Genomic DNA, 17,538 nt, shown 5'->3' with positions numbered 1-17,538 from the left:
GCAGCATAATACAGCACCAGCAAAGTGTATGAGATTAGACAAATCTTATGCAGAATTTGTTTTTTTTTGATATGCAGTGCAGATTTTGGAATTTGCAGCATGTCAATTCCTTATGCGGTTCTTTTGTGTAGATTTCACCCTTTAAAATGCAAGGGTGAGATTTGCCACACCAAAAGCCGCAAGTAACACATACGGTTTTTGGTGCAGAAACGCAGGGAAATTCATGCAGATGGCCTAAGGGTTTTCTAAATACCAATTACAATGGAAACTCTTTTTTGACTTGTGTTTCCCTTTAACACATGTATAGATACAAGTTGTACTTGAAATTTGAAGCCATTTTGAATCTTCCTTTTACTTCACTTGTGTTTTTACATTATTTTTCTCTCTAGATAGTGACTTGGAGGAGCTTTCTGAAGCGCTTGATCTTCTATCTGCGCCGGAGCTCAAAAACTTGGCCAAGACATTCCACTTGGCGAATCCCAACGTGCAAAAGCACCAGCTTGTTGAAGAGTTTCTTAGGCTTTCCAGGCAACGTTCAATCTTTAGCAAGAACCAGTCTGGTGTTGGCGCTGCCATTCTTAGGAAGTAAGTACTTTCTTGGTTTTGTTGTAGAACAAGTCCTTGGTTTTTTCTACTGTCTTGCATTTTCAAATCCTTTTATTATTTTCAGAGCAAAAGATTCCACTGGGAGAGCTGTTCGGGTCTGCAAAGGTCCCAGGGCTGTATTTTCTAGAGTTCTTCTCTTGTTCTCTTTGACTGAGTCAACAGAGGTAGAAGAAGCCGCTAGTGGAGGACAGACATTGCTCTCCACTGTTCTCATGGTTAATATGGGGAGAATGACATTCCCACATTACACTGTGCAAAGGAGCACTAGGATATTCCTGGACAGAGAAGATCTCATAAGGTAGGATTTCTGGCTGGGAGTAGAGCAGGCACATTTTGTGGTCATAGATGAGTAGCTCCTTACTGATAAATTGTTAGCACACCAGCACCGTTGTCTTGCTCTGAAAAGTGCTACCCCCCTTTGTCTTCTTCACCGACAGGTGCTCCAGTCCTAAACATGGCTGCTGATGGAGAGCATGTAACTCCACATGTCCATCAGCAGCCTCAGCAAAAAAATACTGGACCGAAGCTAAATGTACAGTCAACTGCTGTTCCCTGCTGTGAGACATCTCTGCACAAACTACTTGATTCAGTGCCTTTCAGTCGAGATAGGGGGTCATTTACTAAGAAGGTTACTCCAGATTTTGGTGTAAAAAGTCCAAAGACCACGTTTTTGCAACATTTTAAACACTCTTTTGACAAAATTGTATTTATCCCACCCTCACCACTGGGGCAGGGGCTGGGCCATTGGCCTTGGCAAATGTTTATGTCTGGCATAAATGATCACTGAAATCTACTCAATCAGGGACTGGAGTAGATCTCAATCCTGGTGCACAAGGATGCACATAATTGATGATGACGCGCACGACTTGTCATAAATTAGGAGCATCCTCCAGCAGTGCACAAGCAATCAAACTCTGACATAAAACACTGTTTTTTGATAATTGCTTCCCCCCATAATGTAAATTTTTTTGGAGAAGAACTTCCCCACTGTCATATATATATATATAGCTGCTAATGGAGGGGCACGAAAAATTCTGCACAGTATCTGAATGTACAGTGAACTGCTCTTCTCTACTGTGAGATATCTCATACACAAACTACTCGCTTCAGTGCCTTTCAGTAGTATTTTTGGGTCATTTACTAAGGCAGTTATGTCAGTTTTTGCATTAAAAAAAAATTACACAGACCCCTTTTTGCAACTTAAAAAAAAAAAACATCCCCACTTGTATAATACATAGGGGGGAATTTATCATGAGGGGAATATTTGAAGTCAGTTTTGTGTGAGTCTGTGTTGGACTACTTTGTACCACATTTATCAAATGTCACAGGTTGTTTGATAAGTTTGGCTTGTCCTTTTCTGGCTCTCTATAGTTACGAATGTGCAATGCACAAGCTGGTAGATATCGTTGTCACTATGACCAACGGGAAGTGGAAAGAAGCACATTTGATGTTTCAACGGGCCCAAGAGGACTGGGATCAGCTGAAGAACGGGCCAAATTTGAGGTAGAGTTAAAAACAATGGTCATGGCTGAAGAATTGTCTTTCTCCATCCAGAGCTGTACCCATCTTCATGAAGAGGTAAGTTATATAATGGAGCTTACATGGCGGTTTTCTTTCCGTAGGTATCACACAGAGCTCCCATTGTACCTGCGCTGTTTTACTGTGGGCTGGCTTTATACAAGGATCCTGTCGCGCGGAGTAGAAATCCTGCAGAGACTGCATCAATATGAGGTACAAGCGTTTAACATGGATGTAGCCGGCTCTGCTTGTGAAGCTACAGGTGGAATGTGAATCCGTTCTCAGTCTACAGTACCCTGTTTAATAAACAGGAGCACCGGCTCTCGGCACAAGAAATGATGGAAATCTTCCAAAAGGAACCGGTATATGATGCGTCTCTCGCCTCCGCCCCTTCCTCAAGTTCTACAAGCCATAAACGGAGATATGAGTCTTACTTTAAAGAGTAACTAAACCTTTGCTTAAACTTTTATTATGTTGTCCCTAATGCCCTAATAAAACTATTTCTAATATACTTTATTAATCGATTTTCAATTTTTATGCCACTTTTACTTCCCTAAAGCACACCATTCAATATGCGCTTAAAACTCAGTTCTCCGTACACCGCTGACAGCTCAGCGGTGTACGGAGTACATTTTATCAGTGGGGCCGCAGCAGCGCTGTGAGTACGGGCAGGAGCGCACATTGCTGCTCATGCCTGTGCTCCCCGGAGGATTACTAACTCTTGGCCTAGCACATGGGTACCCTGTACCCATGTGCTGTGCCAGGATTAGCTGAGTGGAGCGGGCTCCTGCTTCTGCCTGCTCCGCTAAGCTAAGCACCGACATGAAGTTCGTACTGAGCTGTCAGCGGTGTACGGAGAACTGAGTTTTAAGTGCATAGGGAATGGTGCGCTTTAGGGAAGTTAAAAGTGTCATAAAAATAAAGTTACAGATAGTTTTGTTAGGGCATTAGGGACAACATATAAAAAGTTTATGTAAAGGTTTAGTTACTCTTTAAGCTTTAATATTTTTTGCTGGGGATAGTCGTTTGCTGCGGTCCACATGCGGTGGGGCTGCTCCCCCAATGAAAAACACGCTACAGTGTTAGGGGTTGAGCAGCTCCCCCAGATTTGCCACTATATTTTTGTGTTTTTGTCTTACTCTTTAAGCTTTACCTAAATTATTCTGAATTGTATTTTGCATTGTGTGTGCTACTACGGTGTATGAGGGATGAGTTGTATATCTTAATTTTCTTCCTCTGAAATGTATTTTCTGTATTGCAGGAAGCTGTTCAGTTACTACAAACTCTTTTGTCCCAAAATATATACTGCCCAGACAGCAGAGGGCGCTGGTGGGATCGCCTTGCACTGAATTTGCATCAGCATTTGAAGCTCACACAGAAAGTAACTATACTGGTGTTATTAACATTTTGGTTGTAGCAGTGCATTGTGCACATGTGCAAATACTGGAGACTACACAGACGTAAAACCTGATGTGGGAAATCACAATACCAGCCTTTCTGCTTACATTTGTTAAATAGTCTTATCATTTGTTACCGCATTCAGCCATACAACTAATGTTACTCTTTCCCATCTCTGGCCTACTTTCCTGGAAGGGAGGAGTAAAAGTCCTGAATGTTTTCTTCATGTTTGTCTTTTTAGTGCGTGGCTTTTTGTGACCTTAGTGCATATAGCAACTTTACATCATGCTCTGCATTCAGGCTGTATAGTGCATAGCTTATGTTCACAAGTGCATTATTTTTTCTGTTCTAGGATCAGAATATCAAAAAACAAAGCTGCACCCCTCAGTCCGTCAGTTGTGACCTAGGCATCTGAGAGGATTTTCCTTGAGATTGCTGCACTCTAGGGGCCCAAACAGCTCGCCTGTGCAGTGATTGGGGGAACCGTTTGTTCGTTGTGGTAGCCTGAAGCCATAGGAAGGTTACAACAGCTATACGTTCCTATAGAGCCCTGTGTACGGCAGGGCTCCATGGGAACATATTGAATCTCCCATAGGCTGCAATGGTAATTCATTGCAGTCTATGGGACAAACGGTCTAACGATTGCAATTGGGGGAAGAAAAGTTAAATGAAGTTTTTAAAAATATAAAAATTCAAATCACATCCCTTTACCCATAATTAAAATAAACAAACAATATAAAAAAATCATTTGCACCGCTGCGTCCCAAAATGCCCATACTATATTACAATATAAATGTATTTATCCTGTACAGTGAAAAAAAAATCTAAATGGCCATTTTTGTTGTTGCTTCACCTCCAAAAGTCATCAAAGTCTTACACACCACAAAATAATATCAATACGAACTATGGATCGTCCTGCAAAAAAATGAGCCCTCACCCAGCTCAGTAGACAGAACGAACCCAAAAATATAGAGGATTGGAAATCAGTTTTAACTTTTAACACAAAACTCTTAAAACAGAAAAAAAAATCGTACTGACCTGGACAGTGAAGGGAGCAGGTCCGTTTTACAAATAGGAAAGCCAAAGCTATGGTGGAAATTTTTACAATTTTTACCCCATTTAGAATATTTTTTTTCAGCTTCCCACTACATCTTATGCAATATTAAATGGTGCCATTAGAAATTACAACATGTCCTGATAAAAATAAGCCCTCATATTGCTATGTGAATGTAAAAAAAAAAGTTATGGCTCTGGGAAGGCAGGGAGTAAAAACGGAAAAATGGAAAATCACAGTGTCAGGAAGGGGTTCAGGAAAAAAACCTATAGTGAACTACACCTATCTAGAGTCCGTCAATGTTAATCAGTATTGGCCTGTTTAATATCAGGCTAGCACTATTGGTGTTGTGCTCATTTCTTTGTATTCTTTTTAGGCAGTCACTGTTATTTTGGAGGGCTTGTCAGATCCCTATGTACGAACAGGTCATAAGCTGTCCCTGTACCAGCGAGCAGTGAAAATAAGAGACTCGCCAAGCTGCAAGAAGTTCCACAGTATGTTCAATGAACTTCCCGAGATCAAGGTGGATGATGTCCCACATGTAAGCATGATGTAGAACATTTCTGAGGGTTTTTCAAAAGTAAAAGAAGTAGTAGATCACTAGGGCAGATTTATGCATCACTTCTATAAAACGACTCTGAAAAGGCATCCAGGATATAATTTTTTTTTCTTATTTCAGAACTACACATATATTTGGATGTTTAAGGGGGTTGTCCAAGATCCTGTCCTCAGGGTACATCATCAATATCTGATTGGTGAGGGTCAAACTCCTGGCACATCTGCCGATCAGCTGTTTGAAGAGGCTGCGGTCTCCTCACAGCCTACGCCTTAGGCTACTTTGACACTCGCGTTTGGTGCAGATCCGTCATGCATCTGCACAGACGGATCCGCACAGATAATACAACCACATGCATCCGTTCAGAACGAATCAGTTTGTATTATCTTTAACATTGCCAAAACGGATCCGTCCCCATTGACTTTCATTGTGTGTCAGGACGGATCTGTTTGCCTCCACATCGTCAGGCGGACACTAAAACACTCCAAGCAGCGTTTTGCTGTCCACCTCCAGAGCAGAATGGAGACGGAACGGAGGCAAACTGATGCATTCTGAGCGGATCCTTATCTATTCAGAATGCATTAGGGCAAAACCGATCTGTTTTGGACCGCTTGTGAGAGCCCTGAACGGATCTCAGAAACTGAAACCAAAACGCCAGTTTTTGTTATTATTATTATTATATTAAGGAGTTTAATGACATGGGGCCAGTTTTTAGGTCACTTCGACAACCCCTTTAGGCATGAAAATATTCTGATCAGAAATCTACAGGTTTAATAAAATGCATAAGAAAACTTCTAATTTCTGTGCTAATCAACAGGTCACCATCAAGGGCAAGATGTATCCTCAAACTGGAATGGGAAAATCTGTGTTTCTGATGGAGAACTTGGTGGAGGAGGATGGAGAGGAAATCGCTCTTTCCACTGTCATGTGTTCCGTTGAAGAGCTGGCGTTGGCACATTATAGAGAGCTTGGCTTTGACCAAGGTCTGTCTACATGTGACCGTTCTTTTAATTATGGTTACTATGTAAAAGATATGTTGCCCTTGTAGTATCAGCCATATTAAGGCTTCAGGTAAATCAACAGCAGGTTCTCTCATAGCTCTGCAGATTTTGCCATAGAAGTAGGGCCTCCGGAGCAGCATTCTGCAGCCTGGCACGCTGCTCTAGCGTTAGTGGTTTGAGATAGTAAGAGAGGCATGGTTTGAAAATGAAAATGATTTTATGTATACTTTACAGCTTGGGAATAATCTCTGTGTCCCCTTTTTAGGAATTCATGGGGAAGGATCCACCTTCAGTACTTTGTATGGCTTGTTCATGTGGGATATAGTCTTTATGGAGGGTGTCCCTGACGTCTTCAGAAATTCCTATCAGGTACATGTGACTAATTGCCTTTATTCTGCTATAAGTTGTACAGCTGCTGCCACATACTGTGACCAGCTATACTGTCTGCAGATAGATGAGGGTATTCAACGCCAGAAGGCAGAATTATCACAGCAGCCGTCCATTGCTTCTCTGTGATGTATGTTGTCTTGCAGGCATTTCCCCTGGATCTGCACACAGACAGTTTTTATGAGAATAGAAAGGATGCCATAGAAAGTCGTCTCCAGCTGCTCCAGGACTCGCCTATTGAGGTTCTGCATGACATGATGGCTGATGTGTGGGGTGCCCATCTAGAAGAATCGGCAGCACTAGTCAGCTGGGAACGTTTCTCCTCTCTACAGCAGGCCCAGGTAACGATAGACCTCGAGCTACAGCCCATAACACTGGCCGCAGTGAGAACAGTAGAGGGTGCTTTTGACATTTTTGATATGCCTTGGTGTCAGTTTCCATGGTAGGTGAAGCCAGGCTGAAATCAAGAAAGGTTCATTGAGAAGGAGCAAAAAACAATGAGTTACAGTCTTGGACACTCTCACTGAAGTAGGTTTTGTGATGGTTATTTCTTTAGACATAATGGCCATAGGTTTAAAGGAGTTGTCCATATATATTTTATATTTAAATTCCTTCCACCGGGCGGTACCTGTGAAGACATCAATACTTACCTGCTCCATGACACTCCATTCCAGTTCTGTGGCTCCTTGTCTTCACTGAACTTCTGGTCCCCATCTGTGGACTTCCAGATGGGTGGGGTCTCATGTGCTGCTGCAGCCAATGACTGGTCTCTGCAGTCAGATATCCCCAAGCTACAGTGAAATAGAATACTGTAGCACAGCCAGCTACAGTATTCTATGGCTCCCAAGTTACAGAAACAGTGTAGCACTGATCGCTGGGCTGTTTCCATAACTGCGGCCGCCACTGAGGATTATTCTGATTTTAAAAAGAAGTCTAAGCGTCGTGGTTGCTATGACGACTAGACGCAGCATTGATTACTATGGGGGAGTTTTCTAGGCATGCTCTGTGCCTTGTGCGCAGATCATTGTGCAGGGAGGGGGTGAGCTGTGACATCATCTATGTGTTACCTATATGTAGCTGACTGCTAAAGAGTGATCTCTACCGAACAGCCAGTCTGTTATGAGTCTATTGGCCACAATGAAGACTGCAAGATTTCAGGCTTTTTTTTTATTTTTTATATAGTGACATGAAACATTACAGAAAAAATATGTTTATTGTTAGACTTACTTTAAGAAATTGGTTATTTTCTCACAATAGATTGCCTTCAATGCAAATTACACCATAGATATGCTTCATGGTGCAAGCAAGTGTATAATAGGCTGCCACGATTTATCACTTAGAGGTTTAGTAAAATCCACTTTATAGTCCGTATGCCACTTTTTCAGCACATTTTCATGGGAAATAGCACAAACTGTGTCTATGATTGATTTATTAATTTTGTGCTCAAAAGAATTGCGCAGGCAGCACGGTGGCTCCGTGGTTAGTACTGTTAGGCTACTTTCACACTAGCGTTCGGGGCTCCGCTTGTGAGTTCCGTTTGAAGGCTCTCACAAGCGGCCCCGAACGGATCCGTACAGCCCCAATGCATTCTGAGTGGATGCGGATCCGCTCAGAATGCATCAGTTTGGCACCGTTTGGCACCGTTTGGCCTCCGAGCCAAACGGATCCGTCCAGACTTACAATGCAAGTCAATGGGGACGGATCCGTTTGACGTTGACACAATATGGTGCAATTTCAAACGGATCCGTCCCCCATTGACTTTCAATGCAAAGTCAGGAGTCCCCATCAGATCGGAGTTTTCTCCGATCCGATGGTATATTTTAACTTGAAGCGTCCCCATCACCAGGGACTCCGATCGGTACTCTCCGCTGCCACCAATGATGGGGGGGGGGGTGATTTTAATTAGGGGGGGAGGCCGCACTGCTCACAATACTTGGAATCCGCACTGGCCCGGCCACCAATAAATATAGAGGGAGGGGGCCGCACTGGTCATATTTAATACTGGGGAGGGAGGGGGAGGCCGCACTGGTCATATTTAATACTGGGGAGGGAGGGGGGGGAGGCCGCCGCACTGGTAATATTTAATACTGGGGAGGGAGGGGGGGCCGCACTGGCCACCAATAAGTTAAATACAGGAGGGGGGGGGTCTGCCCCCTGCTGCCTGGCAGCATCTGCCAGGCAGCAGGGGGCAGTCGTGTACACAGTTCTCAGTATATTCTAACATGAAGCGTCCCCATCACCATGGGAACGCTTCTGTGTTTAGAATATACTGTCGGATCTGAGTTTTCCGAAGTGAAAAATCAGATCTGAAATAAACAGTTATGCAAACGGATCCGTTCTAAACGGATGCAAGCGTTTGCATTATAGGAGCGGATCCGTCTGTGCAGACACCAGACGGATCCGCTCCTAACGCAAGTGTGAAAGTAGCCTTACCTTGCAGCACTGGGGCCCTGAGTTCATTTCCAATGGAGTTAGTACCGATGTAGTAGAGTTAACACATCTCAGAAATCATGAGTGTTATCTAAACTAAGCAAACGCCTTCAATTGCTTTTAAATGGCTTTTGTTCCAAGATAACGCGATGATTTAAGAAATTGGAGTTAAGAGTTTGAGCTGCTAACCCTGCTCCATCTGTATGTGCTGCCCTATTTCCTCTCACAATATCTGCAAATGTGTCTTGGATTTTTTACTTGTATTATTCCCTCCGTGCAGGGTCTGGTGTCCTGCCTCGGTGGACCAGTATTAAGTGAAATATGCAGGAAAATGTGCAAAGACATTCGTCATTGTAGAGGAGGACTCCCCGATTTAGTGGTGTGGAACGTACAGAAGAAAGTGTTTAAGGTAAATAGTTGTGCCATGTTGTAAGGATGGATGGCAGCGGATGGGCAAGTGCTCTCTGACAGCGCCAGACAACCTTACGTACTCCGATTCTATGTAGTGTTTCACTATATCTGTTAGTTGCAATGCATATTATGTCTATATGCATCCTGCAGGCCATAGCATATGGCTGATTTTTGGAATGTCTCAAGATATATAGGTGCATAAATTAAATTTGGGCAGAACATGTGAAATTTAAGTTCTTATTGTACAAAATAACTGTGACCACCAGGTGGCACTGTCTAAACTACAACTCTGTATGGTACGTCAGGGGAGCCTACCAAGGACATCTAGTTCATTGCAGCGTTCATTCTATCCAGGCCACTCTGTTAATAGATCAGAATGTGATCACAGCCTATGTTATATCCTCTGTTGCTGTCAGTGTCATACTAGCATTCCTTTATAGGACACACATTCTCTATACTAGGCCTAATTAGAGAATGAATTGTTATATTTTTTTAGTTCATTTTCTAGTATAATTACACTAATATGGTCACGTTCACATCAGCGACACTTATTTCCATTAGAGGAGCAGAACAACGAAAATGGCAGAGGTACTGGCAGATAACCCACCCCAACGGAGCTGCAAAGACCCGAATGACTATAACGGGGCCATTCAGAAGCTCACTTTTTTGACTGAAAAAAAAAAAATCCTGTGCGCTGGAATTGTCCACGCCTTTTTGACAACGGAGGTCTCGAACGGAGCTTCCAATACAGATGTGAACACGCCTTTAAAGGGAACCTGTCACATTGAACATGGTGTCTGAGCAGATTGATATATAGTGTTATGGGAAAATATTCAGTATGAAGCTAAGCTTTAGAAATAGGGTGGAATAGTATGATATTGGTTGTAATATGGCGCTGTGTATATTTGAAGGATACATACAATTTATGGATGAGGTTAAAGGGAAGTCATAATTTGGATACAGCACTACTCTTAGTAAGTTTTCTTTGTCTTGCAGCTGGTGGAGGTAAAGGGACCCAGCGATCGTCTGTCACATAAGCAAATGGTTTGGCTGCATGAACTGAAGAAGATGGGAGCCGATGTAGAAGTGTGCCATGTTGTTGCAATAGGGGCAAAGAGTAACAGACTGAATTGACTTACCCTACTGTACATATATATGTGTATATTAAATGCTACTTTTCTTGGAGTCATAAACTTTATCACTCATGTAGTTCGGGACTCGATAACTGTGGCTATAGACTTCTGACACTAAGAGGTGGGCTAATAGAAAGCATTGAGCTTCTCCTACGCAGCCTGTAACCACCTCCACGAAGTGAGCTAATCAAACCTGATTCTACTGCCCTGTGGTACAAGGGCCATCCTAAGGCTTAGCAGCTACCCACCCTAATGCTAAAGCCAACACAAGCCTGTTGGTCATTATGGGAGATGCAGTCTCCTCATAGAAGAGGAGTATGACTTTGGGAGGTACTCTCACCCCTCATGTTACTAAAGCTCAAGTTCACTGTCCTAGGTGCCAGGGGTTTTGGCTGTTTAGATGTCCCTTTGACAGTAATCCTTGCCCAGTGGGTAGAAAATGTGGATGCCTGCTAGTCCGCACAGCCATGTAGCATATTGAGGGCTCTACTTCCTGTACCTATATTGCAGCCACTATGGATGCTGCCTTATTTAGCCCTCAGTTGGGAAGGTTGCACACAGAATGGGTGTAGTCTGAAAACCAAATGCTGTGGGTTGCCACTGAAACGGGTAATGACTTAACTAAAGCTTAACTTGTGGCGGCTGTTAGACCATCGTGTACATAAGCTTGCTAACACATTGTGATGGACTGGGTGTCAGCCAGTAGCTGTGACCGCACTGTTTGTCAACCGATAAATGCAAATTCTTCAATCTACTAAAAATGGTAACTGCACGTGACATTGCACAAAGCACTGCTTGTAGGACATACATGCTGTGATTGTGCCGCATGTTGCCTAACTGCTGCAGCCCCTTCTGTCAAGCATGCAGTTTCATCTTCACCATGTTACTGTTCCTCCTGTCATTCTGGTAGATGAATGAGCAGCTGGAACCTAAGATCACGGTTTTCATAAGATGTTGTATCGAAACAGGACATGTCCACATCGTAAATGGAGTTCTTTGGACATGTCATAAATGGTTATTTATTGGAAAAGATTCAGTGAAACTTGAAATTTACATCTCTGCTTTTTCTGCATTCAGTAGTACACAGGGGTGTCCTAACAATGACTGCCCCCTGTATAAGTGTATATTCAGAGATAGCCGTCAGTCACTGATAATTGTACACAGGAGCTGTCTTTAACCACTTCAGCCCCGCTAGGTGAAACCCCCTTCATGACCAGAGCACTTTTTACACTTCGGCACTACACTCCTTTCACCGTTTATCGCTCGGTCATGCAACTTACCACCCAAATGAATTTTACCTCCTTTTCTTCTCACTAATGGAGCTTTTATTTGGTGGTATTTTATTGCTGCTGACATTTTTACTTTTTTTGTTATTAATCAAAATGTAACGATTTTTTTTGCAAAAAAATGACATTTTTCACTTTCAGCTGTAAAATTTTGCAAAAAAAACGACATCCATATATACATTTTTCGCCAAATTTATTGTTCTACATGTCTTTGATAAAAAAAAAATGTTTGGGCAAAAAAAAAAAATGGTTTGGGTAAAAGTTATAGCATTTACAAACTATGGTACAAAAATGTGAATTTCCGCTTTTTGAAACAGCTCTGACTTTCTGAGCACCTGTCATGATTCCTGAGGTTCTACAATGCCCAAACAGTAGAAAACCCCCACAAATGACCCCATTTCGGAAAGTAGACACCCTAAGGTATTCGCTGATGGGCATAGTGAGTTCATAGAACTTTTTATTTTTTGTCACAAGTTAGCGGAAAATGATGATGATTATTTTTTTTTTCTTACAAAGTCTCATATTCCACTAACTTGCGACAAAAAATAAAAAATTCTAGGAACTCGCCATGCCCCTCACGGAATACCTTGGGGTGTCTTCTTTCCAAAATGGGGTCACTTGTGGCGTAGTTATACTGCCCTGGCAATTTAGGGGCCCAAATGTGTGAGAAGAACTTTGCAATCAAAATGTGTAAAAAATGACCGGTGAAATCCAAAAGGTGCACTTTGGAATATGTGCCCCTTTGCCCACCTTGGCAGCAAAAAAGTGTCACACATCTGGTATCGCCAGAATGCCAACTTTGTATAAAAAAATGGGAAAAGTTGCCTTTTGCCAAGATATTTTTCTCACCCAGCATGGGTATATGTAAAATGACACCCCAAAACACATTCCCCAACTTCTCCTGAGTACGGCGATACCAGATGTGTCACACTTTTTTGCTGCCAAGGTGGGCAAAGGGGCACATATTCCAAAGTGCACCTTTCAGATTTTGCAGGCCATTTTTTACACATTTTGATTGCAAGGTACTTCTCACACATTTGGGCCCCTAAATTGCCAGGGCAGTATACCTACGCCACAAGTGACCCCATTTTGGAAAGAAGACACCCCAAGGTATTCAGTGAGGGGCATGGCGAGTTCCTAGAATTTTTTATTTTTTTGTCACAAGTTAGCGGAAAATGATGATTTTTTTTTTTTTCTCTTTTTTCCTTACAAAGTCTCATATTCCACTAACTTGCGACAGAAAATAAAAAATTCTAGGAACTCGCCATGCCCCTCACGGAATACCTTGGGGTGTCTTCTTTCCAAAATGGGGTTACTTGTGGCGTAGTTATACTGCCCTGGCAATTTAGGGGCCCAAATGTGTGAGAAGTACCTTGCAATCAAAATGTGTAAAAAATGGCCTGCAAAATCTGAAAGGTGCACTTTGGAATATGTGCCCCTTTGCCCACCTTGGCAGCAAAAAAGTGTCACACATCTGGTATCGCCAGAATGCCAACTTTGTATAAAAAAATGGGAAAAGTTGCCTTTTGCCAAGATATTTTTCTCACCCAGCATGGGTATATGTAAAATGACACCCCAAAACACATTCCCCAACTTCTCCTGAGTACGGCGATACCAGATGTGTCACACTTTTTTGCTGCCAAGGTGGGCAAAGGGGCACATATTCCAAAGTGCACCTTTCAGATTTTGCAGGCCATTTTTTACACATTTTGATTGCAAGGTACTTCTCACACATTTGGGCCCCTAAATTGCCAGGGCAGTATAACTACGCCACAAGTGACCCCATTTTGGAAAGAAGACACCCCAAGGTATTCAGTGAGGGGCATGGCGAGTTCCTAGAATTTTTTATTTTTTTGTCACAAGTTAGCGGAAAATGATGATTTTTTTTTTTTCTCTTTTTTCCTTACAAAGTCTCATATTCCACTAACTTGCGACAGAAAATAAAAAATTCTAGGAACTCGCCATGCCCCTCACGGAATACCTTGGGGTGTCTTCTTTCCAAAATGGGGTTACTTGTGGCGTAGTTATACTGCCCTGGCAATTTAGGGGCCCAAATGTGTGAGAAGTACCTTGCAATCAAAATGTGTAAAAAATGGCCTGCAAAATCTGAAAGGTGCACTTTGGAATATGTGCCCCTTTGCCCACCTTGGCAGCAAAAAAGTGTGACACATCTGGTATCGCCGTACTCAGGAGAAGTTGGGGAATGTGTTTTGGGGTGCCATTTTACATATAACCATGCTGGGTGAGAGAAATATCTTGGCAAAAGACAACTTTTCCTATTTTTTTATACAAAGTTGGCATTTGACCAAGATATTTTTCTCACCCAGCATGCGTATATGTAAAATGACACCCCAAAACACATTCCCCAACTTCTCCTGAGTACGGCGATACCAGATGTGTGACACTTTTTTGCAGCCTAGATGCGCAAAGGGGCCCAAATTCCTTTTAGGAGGGCATTTTTAGACATTTGGATCCCAGACTTCTTCTCACACTTTCGGGCCCCTAAAAAGCCAGGGCAGTATAAATACCCCACATGTGACCCCACTTTGGAAAGAAGACACCCCAAGGTATTCAATGAGGGGCCTGGCGAGTTCCTAGAAATTTTTTATTTTTTGCATAAGTTAGCGGAAATTGATTTTTTTGTTTTTTTTCACAAATTCTCACTTTCCGCTAACTTAGGACAAAAATTTCAATCTTTCATGGACTCAATATGCCCCTCAGCGAATACCTTGGGGTGTCTTCTTTCCGAAATGGGGTCACATGTGGGGTATTTATACTGCCCTGGCTTTTTAGGGGCCCTAAAGCGTGAGAAGTCGTCTGGAATATAAATGTCTAAAAATGTTTACGCATTTGGATTCCGTGAGGGGTATGGTGCGTCCATGTGAGATTTTATTTTTTGACACAAGTTAGTAGAATATGAGACTTAGTAAGAAAAAACAAAAACAAACAAAAAATTCCGCTAACTTGTGCCAAAAAAAATGTCTGAATGGAGCCTTACAGGGGGGGGGGGGGGGGGGGGTGATCAATGACAGGGGGGTGATCAGGGAGTTTATATGGGGTGATCAGGGGTTTATAAGGGGTTAATAAGTGACGGGGGGGGGGGGGGGGTGTAGTGTAGTGTGGTGTTTGGTGCGACTGTACTGACCTACCTGAGTCCTCTGGTGGTCGATCCTAACAAGAGGGACCACCAGAGGACCAGGTAGGAGGTATATTAGACGCTGTTATGAAAACAGCGTCTAATATACCTGTTAGGGGTTAAAAAATTCGGATCGCCGCTGGCAGGCTGGAGATCCACTCGATAACCTTCCGTTCCTGTGTGCGCGCGTTCACAGGAAATCTCGCGTCTCGCGAGATGACGCATATATGCGTGACTGTGCGCAGGGCTGCCACCTCCGGAACGCGAATCTGCGTTAGGCGGTCCGGAGGTGGTTAAAAAGGAGTTTATTCTTTTTTCTTCAGATTCCGGTTTCATCTCTTCACCAGTAACACTATAGGTCCCAGGTCTCCCCACATCAACATCTAGTTGGACGCAGGGCATGTGACTACTGTGGCCAGTGAGCAGCTGCAGCAGTCATGCACACTGCTTCAATCGGGTTGTTGGCAAGGGGAGACCTGGGCAATGGAGCTGAAACCCAGATACTGGGATTGGATCAGACCCACAGTGTGTAGAAAGAAAAAAAAAACATAAAAAGGTGAACACCTTTAAAAGGGGTATTCTGGTTATTCCCTATCCACAGTATAGGGGAAACTTTAAGATTGGTGGGGGGGGTCTTACAGCTGGAACCCTCAACGATCACAAGAACAGAGGGCTCCCTGAAAAAAATAAAGCGGCTGGTCAGGCATGTGCCCGGCTGCTCTATTAATTTCTGTGAGAGTTCCGGAGACTGCAGAGTAGAGCGCCCAGCTATTTCCGACAGGTCCTATAGAGAGAAATGGAGAGGCCCTGTTCTCGTGAGGGTCCCAGCCACAGGACCCTCACTGATCTAATAAGTTATCCTTTATTCACAGGATGGGGATAACTAACATAACTGGAATGCCCATTTTAAGTTTTGTTGAATCTTTTCCGAAAACAAACTATATCTCAATCTGTTCAGCTCATCCTGCTCTATATACCTGCAGATTGCACTGCATTTTGTGATAAGAGGATAGGTCATCAATATAAAAACCCCTTTAAAGAGAATCCTAGCAAGTGAATAGGAAGGAGCCATCCCATTGAAGGGACCAGTGGAGCTGCGGTTGTGACAGCGAGCAAGTAAACAGTGAAGAGAAGGCAACCCTCGTACAAGTGCTTTTCAAACAGCTGGTCGGTGGGGTCCGATCTAATATGTATAATCTATCCTTAAAAAAAAAAAAAAAAAAACACCTTTAAGTATACTCTAGAACAGGGGTAGGCAACCTCCGGCACTCCAGCTGTTGTGAAACTACAACTCCCAGCATGCATACTTGCTCTGCTCTTCTAAGAACTCAAATAGAAATGAATGGAGCATGCTGGGAATTGAAGTTTCACAACAGCTGGAGTGCCAAAGGTTGCCGATCCCTGCTATAGATTATCAGTTTGGTACCAGTCCAGAGTAAAGTTATATGAGAGTGAAGAGTGCTGGCCTAATAACTCCAGCTGCATCTGCATTCTACGTGGTTCTGTTTTATGTGCGTTCACTTTTTAGTTACTCTGTTGTTGGTGCAGCTGTTATATGCAGCCCAGTGTCATGGACAGACGGGATTTTTTTTCCCTCACTCTTGTCATTGGATGTAAAACACTGGACAGCACTACTGCATATCCGATCCAAAGACACAAGATGTACACCTCTTATGGTCAAGAACACAAGCAGGAGGCCTGAGGCTAGAAGATAAGTGCCTTCTAATCCAAGTCAGGATGGGAAAGAAACAACCTACATAAGATAGCCAGAATGGTACACCTGTCCAAAAGAAAATCTGTAATGAAAATGGCAACGTCACAGCATTTTCATTGTAAATGGGGGTCTTGTATGTAATAACTGCACAGGAAGCTCAATAAATGAGGCACAAATTATAGAGTCCATACACAGGTTCGAACGAACAGGAGACAGAAGTGTGCTTGGATCTAGAGACATTCAATCAATATCTAGAACAAGGGATGCAAGCCAGCCGCCACCAAATAAAACTTCTGACATGGTTCTATGAAATATCAAGTTTTCTTTTTGTTTTAACAGAAGATTCCTGCTTTTTGCATTACATTTTCACAATTATCTAACTTAGTACTGCAGTACTATAGGTGGCACACATTGGCGCTTGTGTATAGGAACTAGGCTAAGGATACTTTCATTTGGTATTAAGATCCGGCAGAGGATCCCAACACCGGAGTTAAACAGATCCGTTTTCAATTTTGCACATCAGGATGCATCCGTTCTGTTAGGATGCGCTTGTGTGAAATCAAAACTGTAAAAAAAAATGCATCTCTGACTAAATAAATTTTTTAGGCTCTGTCATCATTGACTTATTTATGAACGGACGCAAAACGGAATGCTGCCAGAATGGAAGACATACTGATGCATCATGAACGGGTCTCTTTCCATTCATTCAGAATGCATGAGGACTAAACCAAAACGTTTTTTTTTTTCTGGTATTGAGATACAGCAGAGGATCAAAACAAAACATCAACCCAAGTGTGAACGTAGCCTAAGAAAAAAAGAGATGTTGATCTTGTCAGATAATGTTATCTTGCATTAGGACAGGGCTTAAAGGGAACCTGTCATCAGGATTTTGCGCATAGAGCTGGGGA

The 17,538-nt window shown here is 42.8% G+C and overlaps 1 protein-coding gene across 2 annotated transcripts in view; it reads left to right on the top strand.

Moving 5' to 3' along the window:
* The window catches only part of FAN1 (FANCD2 and FANCI associated nuclease 1), a 30,356-nt gene extending 19,810 nt beyond the window's left edge, over positions 1 to 10,546 (top strand). For both annotated transcript variants that reach the window (XM_044279741.1, XM_044279740.1), the window contains exons 4-14: positions 390 to 585; positions 671 to 904; positions 1,978 to 2,109; positions 2,229 to 2,337; positions 3,386 to 3,505; positions 4,953 to 5,117; positions 5,950 to 6,115; positions 6,399 to 6,502; positions 6,667 to 6,861; positions 9,231 to 9,359; positions 10,358 to 10,546. In XM_044279741.1, coding sequence (XP_044135676.1) covers positions 390 to 585; positions 671 to 904; positions 1,978 to 2,109; positions 2,229 to 2,337; positions 3,386 to 3,505; positions 4,953 to 5,117; positions 5,950 to 6,115; positions 6,399 to 6,502; positions 6,667 to 6,861; positions 9,231 to 9,359; positions 10,358 to 10,495 — 1,688 coding nt within the window. In that variant the 3' untranslated portion in view covers positions 10,496 to 10,546. The remainder of the gene's footprint in view (positions 1 to 389; positions 586 to 670; positions 905 to 1,977; positions 2,110 to 2,228; positions 2,338 to 3,385; positions 3,506 to 4,952; positions 5,118 to 5,949; positions 6,116 to 6,398; positions 6,503 to 6,666; positions 6,862 to 9,230; positions 9,360 to 10,357) is intronic.
* The last annotated feature ends 6,992 nt before the right edge of the window (positions 10,547 to 17,538 follow it).

Source organism: Bufo gargarizans, chromosome 2 (genome assembly GCF_014858855.1).
Source record: "Bufo gargarizans isolate SCDJY-AF-19 chromosome 2, ASM1485885v1, whole genome shotgun sequence".
NCBI lineage: Eukaryota > Metazoa > Chordata > Amphibia > Anura > Bufonidae > Bufo > Bufo gargarizans.
This window is presented reverse-complemented; position numbering and strand designations above follow the sequence as displayed.